The sequence below is a fragment of the Micrasema longulum genome, unplaced genomic scaffold (assembly GCF_059751315.1).
Source record: "Micrasema longulum isolate JH-2025_06_02 unplaced genomic scaffold, ASM5975131v1 h1tg000831l, whole genome shotgun sequence".
Lineage (NCBI taxonomy): Eukaryota > Metazoa > Arthropoda > Insecta > Trichoptera > Brachycentridae > Micrasema > Micrasema longulum.
The window spans coordinates 771701-781817 of NW_028278023.1; the positions used below are offsets into that span (position 1 = coordinate 771701).

The 10117-nt window shown below is 31.8% G+C and overlaps 1 protein-coding gene across 1 annotated transcript; it reads right to left on the minus strand.

Moving 5' to 3' along the window:
- Nucleotides 1-395: 395 nt before the first annotated feature.
- Nucleotides 396-7331, minus strand: LOC148278751 (ejaculatory bulb-specific protein 3-like). The gene is made up of 4 exons (XM_088230947.1): nt 7193-7331; nt 3029-3248; nt 1915-2041; nt 396-532 (listed from the first exon to the last, which is right to left on the minus strand). The coding sequence occupies exons 1-4, from the start codon at nt 7208-7210 to the stop codon at nt 457-459; spliced, it is 441 nt and encodes a 146-aa protein (XP_088087073.1). The 5' UTR covers nt 7211-7331; the 3' UTR covers nt 396-456.
- Between the last annotated feature and the right edge of the window lie 2786 nt (nt 7332-10117).

Consider the following 10117-nt stretch of genomic DNA (forward strand, 5'->3'; position numbering starts at 1 on the left):
AAATATCAATATCCAGAGCGATGTTGTTCAGCATAGCGGTAGCCCTTTCAACAGGCATAACCACAGGCAGGTTGGTCCTGAATATCGGAATATGAAACAATCTATGCTGACGCTGTCTTAGGTAATTATCAGGAACATACAAGCCAATGCTCATCATAATTTCAGAATTATCGATCATACCGCGCAACAATCGATAAAAATGTGTAGTCAAATACACATTCCTTCTAGTCTCTAAACTGTTGTAGCCAAGCATACCCTGGAGAAACTCGCTCGGGTAGAGCCAAGGATAATACCCGCACTCTCACAAGTTAATAATTAATTGAGTAAATAAATGTTTTTCAATTTATTTCAATATAACATTGCTATTGTTATTAAGTAATGAAACAGTGTTTTTGTATAAATAGTACTTTTATTATTATTAATTAACAAATGTATTTTAGGATTCCACTCTTTATTTTACAAACCTTCTGACGACGGTTTTTCTCCTTTCGATTCCAAATAAGTCTTTTTATATGAACCGTCCGGATTGTACCTTGAATAAATAAAAATTACAGTACAAGAAGTTCAGTGGTTATTTTATATGTTAGAAGACTATCAAATTAAGACAAATAAAAAATATGTGTACCGTATTATCGTCGATAAGATTGAAATAAGTTTCGTCAACAATGTTTGAGTATGTCCAAATTTACAGGGCTTATGACCTCCCTGTAAATGCCTAGACTTCCATATTCCCTTCTCAAAAATGTTTACCCTCTCTGTTGAAATAAATTTAAATGTGAATAACTCCCTAGGGAGGATATCCAGCCAGTCTGCAAGCATTTGGACATACTCAAACATTGTTGAATTGACTACCCGGTAAAAGAAGAAGTATAAAAGTTGGAAAATTGTTTTCAGGCGTTGCCTAGTAGGTGATTTGGTTCAGCCGGATGAATCTCACCCACGTGATAAAGGTTTCAGCTTTTTTACTTCACAAAAGTCAACAGATGGAAGAGTTGAGGAAATGTGGATGTTCAAACATGGGCAAAATGGTGAATGTTACACAGTTGTAAAGTGGCCACTTAAACCAGCCAATGACAGGCCATAAGCCTTGTAAATGCCTGAACTTTCATATTCCTTTCTCAAAAACGTTTTCCCTCTCTGTTGAAATAAATTTAAAGTTTCGTCATTTTAAAATTATCCCTATCGTCACATCACTAGTTTACGTCGGTGAGTTTTCGTGACTTTTATAAATTTACTAACACAGAAAAAATGTCTTCTTGGAAATCTATCGTAACACACGTGTCAACGCTTTAATTAAATGGTTTATTTACAAGAACTTCTGACGTCGTTCAACTATTTCATTTTTATTTAAACCATTTTTATAATTTTTTTTATGCATTTTAGAGAAACATCGCATTACAATTTTATGCTCTAATTTGATTAAGAAAACTTTCCTGTAGCACTAAATTTCTCGTTGAATTTTATGTATTTTATGTTTTAATAAAACCGACCTAATTTTATTAGTATGTATCAGTAATGTTTGTAACATGTTTTTTTTATATGAGCGTAAAAATAAACTCAGATGTTAGAAGAGAGTTGTAAATTTTACTTCTTAAAAAGTTTTAATAAAACTTTCGTAAAAATATGGTATTTTTTTTTGGTAAAAATAAAATATGTATTTAGAGCGGATTTTTACGAAATGTGAGTACCGGGGTGTTTTTATTGTTTTTTTTTTTACAATAAGCCGGATATCTGGCTATCCGGCTTGAGCTCGCCAGATATCCGGTATCCGGCCAAACCACTATCCGTTTCATCACCAATAAAAATACATATGGCCTTCATGTGACGGATCGAAATACACTGTGATTGTGCATCAAATCAACGCAATTAAGTGTGCACTCGAAATTACTCTCAAATAAGTAAGTGGGTACTTACTTTTTTTCAAGTTCGTCCCACCATTCCGGTTTGCTATCTATAAGGTAATGCGTCACTTTGTCTGAACCCTCCTTTTGTTTTTCACTGCATTTCTTGCAATCGTTGTTGATGGCATCGGGAAGATTTTCTTTAAATAAGTTCAAACAACATGTTATGAAAGTACGTTGGAAAATTAATTTGAAATTGGTTTGCACTTAAAGCTGAAAAATATTATTTTTCATACAACGAAATTACCAGGCTTTAATCAAATTAATACAAACAAAACAAACCATCACGCCGTTTCCCTGTAAGGGTAGGCAGAGAGGATAGAACGCCACAACACTCTATCTTTGCGTACAGATCTCGCTTCCTCTACATTCATACATCTTCTCATGCACGCGCGCCGATTATTCCGATTTTTGACATGTCCATCTTTAAGTATTTGTTGAATTTGGTCATGCCATGTCTTTCTCGGTCTTCGTCTATTTCTGCATCCATTAACATTCGGATTGTAAATATTCTTAGCCGTTCTTTCGCTGTCCATTCGTTCTACATGTCCAAACCAACGCTGAGCTCCTTTCTTGATTTTGTCAATATTGCTTGTCTCAGCCTTACATAATGTACGGATCTCAACATTTGTGCATCTATCGTACATAGTTTTACCACACATTCGCCCGAGAGATCGCATTTCGACAGCATTCAGCCTGCTTTCATCCCTGTTTTTTCAAGTCCATACTTTGCCCCCATACATCAGGGACGGGACCAGGACTCCGTTGTGAACTGCCAATTTTGCCTCTTGTGACAAGCATTTATTTGCCAAGGTCGATTTAAGTGCACCGTTTACTCTGTTCCCGGCAATCACCCTCTTTTTAATATCTTTCTCAGTCATTCCATCCCTAGTGAACATACTTCCCAGATACACAAATTTCTCAACTTGTTTTAGTATAACTAAATTCACAGTGATTTCACATTTAGTCATACAAATTAATATATTGCCATAAAGTGGGTAAAATTCCAACATAACATGAAATCGACAAAATTTCAGTTCCGATGTTTTGACCTAATACCATCGATATAATTTATTTGTATCTTTTTACTACATTAAGACCTGTTATAGATATATTATATTACGTACTTTTGAGTTCCAAACTATCCGCGGTACAGCGCCCCTTTTCTAGCAGACAGTTGACGTAATTTTTTAGAAGCCTATCACTGCGTAAGATTTCATCCAAGTCCACATTATCATACTTTGTTGTGTATATTGAATCTGGCTCATCATCAGAAAAGGCGGAGGGGATAGTACTCAATCCAACCAATACCAGAACAAAGAGATCCAAGTTCATTTTGCTATTACCCTGGGAATAAAACATGTTTACAATATAGGCGTATGAATTTAATCCTCCCTTCACTGAACCAAAGACATCCGCGCATTACGGTGCTGTGTAGCCAATACCCATGCAAACAATGAGAGATTTCAAATCGGAAAGATGAAATATACAGGGTGTTCTTTATACCCTGTCACATCCTAAACCACTATGATCAGTATAGGCAAGAAGACATATAAGCATAAAAAATTACAACAGGGATGGAGAATACCTTAAATAAATTAATATGGAAGTCTAGGCATTTACAGGGCTTACGACCTGTCATTGGATGGTTTAAGTGGCCACTTTACACACTGTGTAACATTGACCATTTTGCCTATGTTTGAACATCCATATTTCTTCAATTCTATATTTAAGGTGTTCTCCATCCCTTTTGTAATTTGTTAATCTTAATGACTCACGAGGGGATAAAATCCAGTCTTTTGTCTACGAACATTGGACTAACTCAAATATTGTAATGAAACCAACTGGTCCAAGAAGAAGTTTAAAAATTGAAAAATTGTTTTCAGGCGTTGGTTGCCTAGTATGTGAAATAATTCAGTCAGATGAATCTCTTCACAACAATAAAAGTTTCAGCTCTTTAACTTCACTAAAATAAAAAAATGAAAGAATTGAAGAAATATGGATGTTCAAACATAGACAAAATAGTGAATGTTACACAGAATGTAAAGTGGCCACTTAATTAGCCAATGACAGGTCATAAGCCCCGTAAATGCGTAAACTTAACATAAATGCATTCAATGGAGATTTCTAAGTTTGCTCCTAATACCCTTAAATACTAAATAGCATATTCTTTTCATAGATACATCAACAATTTCATTAAAAATAATTTGTTATTCTGGATTTATTGAATTTAATAACATCGGGAAAATTCATAGTTGTCTTTGCCAATTCTTTTTATATTGATGTGCTATTTTTTTAATTGTGTTCTTATTACATTATAATATTATTGTAGTGTATTTTTACCTTAACTCTTATGGAGTTGGGACTATTTCTCAATAAATGTATAATAAATTAAAGTTAAATTATTTTTGAACGAATACGTACATAAATAAATAGTAAAATAATGGATTTGCTAAACCTACTTCTAAACCCTACACTGCATTTTGTATCATATATGATACATCTCTCTAAAAGGTAAATTTAAGTATCTTAAAATACGTCGAATACCTTTAAAGCTCAAGTTAACGGATCTGTTACATCTTTAGGCGTAAGAAAATAATACACACTCGGATGCAGTAGTCTGGTAGATAATATTATTCAAATTAGTTTGACAGCTTGTCCCAACCTGCAAATGTGTTATGTTTATGCTGCTGGTTCATTATTGAAATAAATTTAATTTCTCAGTAAAACTTTCATAAAGTATTGTTTTTAACTACACCAAGGTATGTTATTGTGTTTTTAATTATTTTAATCAATCTAACTTATTTACATAAGTTCTAATATCGTAATTACTTTGGTTGTAACATATCTGATAACTTGTGCCTGAACGCGTGTTTTGACTTGCCTACAGAAATAATGTCGGACTGGATTCATCGTGAATTTATCACAGATAATGAATACAACGACATACTTGCAGTCTTTTCCTTGTTGCTAGTTACTATCGTTCATCAAATACTCAAAATGTGAATTAAACTTATGTGCGAATAAGAATAACAATTGTTTTTGTATTTCCCACACCTCTTAAAAATAAAAATCTACAAGTTTTCTCAATAAAAAAATATCTCAAATTTCTAAGTTATAATTTAAAAATGTATGAGTATAATGTCTAATTTATTATTGCTCAGATTATTTGAAAAAATAAAAAGAAACAAATGATACTCATCGAAAACTAAATCACTCCTTTACGTACAAGTTAACATATATGTTACATTTGAATTTTTCGTAATAAACCATACAATTTTTATTATTTTATTTTTATTATTATTTTTCCCATACTCTGTGTATTAAAATGTAGACAAAAACTATTTTTAATTTTATTTACAGAAGATCATGCAGTGTAGGGTTAACTTAACCACAAATGGTAGGAATTTTTGCTTACGAAAATCGACCGAGCATACGAAAATAAATATGAATGTTTTTCTACTTGCATTATTTTAACGCCTAACCTACCTCGCTCCCTCCAGATATTATATATTGATAACTGCGTAATTTATATTTTTTTCCTAAATAACGAGCCACTTTATGGCAAAAACGATTTGATTATTCTATAATCTTTTTAACCTTTATTGTTCGTATGCCAGGTACAGGTATGCATATATTATGTGTACAGATGATACCGACAGAGCGGTTGCTAATGACGTTATTACATGTTATTTTGCCGAGAGAAATTTCCATGGCTCAATTGGAATCAATATTCAAGAACAAACAACACTACGCAATGTTTGACGAATCTGAAAGCCTTCAGAGAAATTACGTTTAAATAAACATTATTTGCAAAGTGGTTTTCCTAAAAAACGAACATAAAAACACATGGAGCAGCTACAGAAAGTAGTCTTTATGAAAATACATAAAAATAAGAGTTTTTTGTCAGTTTGAATGTTTCAAAAAGAGTACAAATTTGGATTTTGTCTAATGGAAGAAACCATTGCAGGAGACTGCTGCGAGATATTGCATATATTAATATACTATTAAGCGTGTCCAGATGCTTATTGAAATATATCTTTTTGTAATATTTTTAAATTTTCATTTTGCTATTATTTAATAATAAAAGAGTACATGCTTCCACTCTTCATTATGTTGTATCCCAACTCAACACAGGGCTCTTGGCCTCATAGAATTTGGGATCCGTCATTTTTTTAATTTTTTTGTAATATTTATGTATGTGTAAATAAGTAAACAAAAAAAGAATAAATATTTTTTTAAATATTTATATTTTTTAAAACATTAAAGCATGTAATATGCTTTATGAAAACTGCATGTAAGTTTTGATGGAGTGGGTTTATTATAACTCTTTAGTTTAGCTTTGAATTCTTTTATGGTTTCAAAACTTTTTCAAACAAATTTCCTTAGATTGGCTTTGAATACTTTTATATTTTCAATACCATTTATTAAAATATTTTTTTCCTGTAAGTGGAATAATGATTTTCTACTTGCACTTGTGTTGCCTCTATGCACGCATTTATCTAAAATACATATTGTTTTTCGCTTATTTTAAAACAAGAGTATAAAATTATGTCCTCTAATATAAAAAAAAGATAAATCATTCAGCTTGTTCTTTTTGATAAATAAATAATGATAAAATGCATGTCTATTTTGAAATAAGAACGTGACTTATGTATTTAAAAATTAAAAGCAGAGTATTAATTGATTTTGAAATATTAAAATTTATTGTTCAATCAACTCTCCTTCTGATTTCGATCCCATGCAAAACGATTTGAACCGCTTTGCAACATACTGCCAAGAGAATGACATAGTCCTAAACGTCTTGAAATGCCATAAAATATCATTTATCAGGAACAAAAAAATAATACTTTTACGTATGATTCCAATAACATTAATCAACCAAAACAAAAACAGTTGAAGGAAATTGGGAGTCATCTTGAACACAAAACTTATTTTCAACACTCATATGGAGGTTATTTAATCAAAATCATATAAAAATTAAGACTTTCTAATAAGAGTGTATAAACCGTTTAAAAATTCAAGTACTGCCATTGTACTTTGTAACTAATAAATCAGAAGTCACCTAGAATACGCCTCCTACATCTGGAATACCCATTACAACATTTACATAAACTAATAGATAAAGTACAAAATAAATTTCTTAAATACATGCAATATAACTTTCCTAGCTTAACTAAACTTGCCTTCACAAAAGGCGCATGATTGCGGATCAATTATTTATTTATAATTTACTTAATAATCCGATCGATTGCGCCAATTTGCTGGCCGAAATAGATTTCAATATTCACCTGCGTCGCACTAGACATACTACGTTACTGAGCAATAACAAATTCAACACCAGAGCAGATAAGAATACTCTATTAGGAAGAGGAATGACATTTTTCAAAATATGAGAAGACGTGCGATCTTGACTTATTCAACGACTCAGCTCTCCGCCACGAACAGAAGCTTAGTCTCATTGACAATAATAATATTTAGCCTTTGTTGATAATATTCAGCATCTTATTGAAAAAAATAAAGATAAAAAACATTGACAAAAAATACTAAACCCACTATACATATAAAACAAACAGCACATTTTACACACATCACTCCATAAGCCATACTCATTCACAACAATGGAGATACCAATACAAATAGTCACGTGTTTTACATATTCTCGTCACATTTTGTTATCCTGTTCGGAAATTGTATTATTTATTGTTTTGTGTAAGTAATTGGTGCTGTGTTAGGTTCATGTTTTTTTGCAATATACTCGTAATTGTATTATACCAACATAGAACTGTGTGCACAACAATAAACATAAATAAATAAAAATCAGTTTTTTTAAATGCGAATGACTTACTAATCCTTCGATTCGGCGAGCCTTTGAAATGCGTTTCTTATAAAATATCTGCCACAAATATTAGAAAACATTGCAAGACATTTCTTTTATACGTAAACAGTCAAATAGCTCACATGATATCAATTTTATAGCATTATTTTATAAATAAATTGACATGTTTATATCTTACTTCTATCGTAATAAGCAATAATAGTATTCTTCCACAAAATGCGACGAGTTATTTACGTGTAAATGCAATGCAATACAATGTTACCAAATAGATTGCAGGGCCCCGATTACAATGGGAAGTAAACATTTATACAGAGTAAAATTAATTTTTCTGTATGAAAAGTAGAATATGCATACAATTTTTTTTCTAAACATGTTCAATTATAAGTTACCGACGAAGATACTTTTAACGTTCATGCAAATATTCTCGTTAAATTATTATTATTATTTATTTATTTATGACTGTCACAAAATTTTTACAGAACATTACATTTTAGTAGAAGAGCATTTCTATATACTTTTTATTCGGAAGTTTCAACGGAGAGGGAACATTCTATGCATATTAAATTAACTCGTAATTTATCATAGTTAATAAGTACTAAATGACAATTTTACACAGTGCCAGTGCTTCCATTTTATACATTTTAGCCAAAGTTACAATTTTCTTTCCTCATATTCTACACCATCGGCACAGCAACGCAAATAAAGATATTCAAGTAAACAATGTGTTTTCTCGGTAAATGCATAGTTTATTTATTTATTTATTTATTAACGGACATTGTCCATGTATACGATTTATAGGGTTTAAATATTACAATAAAAGAATAGTTTAAAACATTAAAAAAAAGAAAAGAAGCATTGACAAACATAAGGGACATCAAGACAAGATCTGGACTATTTATTTAGTGCTCGTTTAAATCGTTGTAAACTTAAACCAAAAAAGTCCAGATCTTGTCTTGAGTTAACAATACGACAAAGACATTGGAGAATTAAGGCCATAGTTTGTTCTATGCTGATCGATGAACAGTACTTCATTGTGTCTCATTCTACGAGTTGGAATATTGAATTTTACTTATCCCAGTAATGATGGAACATCGATTATACCATTTAGTATGCCGTATATATATATACGAAGTCAATATTAGTTCTACGTTTTTGTAGACTAGAAATATTTAACATTGACTCTATATTAGCATAAGAATAATTACCTCTCTATTCCAAGCATCCACGCTACTTTTCGAAGCAAGCGATGTTGGACTGATTCAATGGGGTTTATGCGATTGACATAAAATGGAGACCCGACCACTATTCTAGGAGGCATATTCTAGAAGAGGGCGAACAGTCGAGCAATAAAGAGTTTTGATTGTACGGACATTAGTAAAATCAGAGGATATTCTCTTAATGAAGCCAAGTAATTTCAGTGATTTATTTACTGTTTTATCTATATGCTCGTTGTATGTCAGTTTATAGTCCAAAACAACTCCTAAATCTCTGATGGACTTAACTACATCAATTTTGGAGTTTTCTTATAGGTACTCGGAGGAAATCGATTGTTTTGTTCTATGAAATGACATTATTTTGCATTTTTTAGTATTTAGTTCTAATTTATTGACTGTACACCATTGGTTAAAAAAGTTAATGTCTGCTTGAAGAAGAAAACAGTCTTGTAAAGTTTGAATTATTTTGAGAATTTTGTTGTCGTCCGCGAAGAGCCAAAGGCGAAAGTAAGAGAATGATTTAGCAACATCATTAATAAACAAATTGAAAAGCAGGGGTGCCAAATGAGCACCTTGAGGTACACCCAATGTAACATCAGCACTGGTTGATAAATAGTTATTCATCCGAACATTTTGTTTCCTACCAGTAAGATACGATTTAATAAATGAGAGTAATGGATCTCTTAAGCTAGGGTTTCCTAGGACAGCGGTGCCCGTATCTTAACGGCCGTAATGAACAGTGATGCGGTGGACAGCCGTCGTAACGGTGACTAGAGAGTGGCTTTATTTTTTAACGGTGTTATCAACACCGTTTTCCTAGGAAATCACTCTCTAGTCACCATTATGACGGCTGTTATTAAAAAAGTGTAGAATAAAGCTGCGTACATCGCGTGGTTAATAATAATTGTTGTTTGATTTTCTAGAACCACAAAAAAATATATATTCATTTATAAATATTACTTACATATTGTGTACTATAAAATAAATTACGGCTCGCCACAAGAGAACAAGATGACACAAAAAAAATACAATAAAATGGGTCAGTAATGTGTTCTCCTTCATTATTTTGCTACAAATTAGTAAACAATTCATAGCATCTTCAATATACTTTATTCTCTCGATTGAAAGCGAACAGAAGAAGGTGTCGAAAATCTCACTTTCGT

Coding starts and splice junctions, on each gene's coding strand:
- LOC148278751 (XM_088230947.1), bottom strand. Junction 2,042..3,028: donor GGATAGTTTGGAACTCAAAA/GTACGTAATATA, acceptor ACTTATTTAAAG/AAAATCTTCCCGATGCCATC. Junction 533..1,914: donor TGGGACGAACTTGAAAAAAA/GTAAGTACCCAC, acceptor TATTTATTCAAG/GTACAATCCGGACGGTTCAT.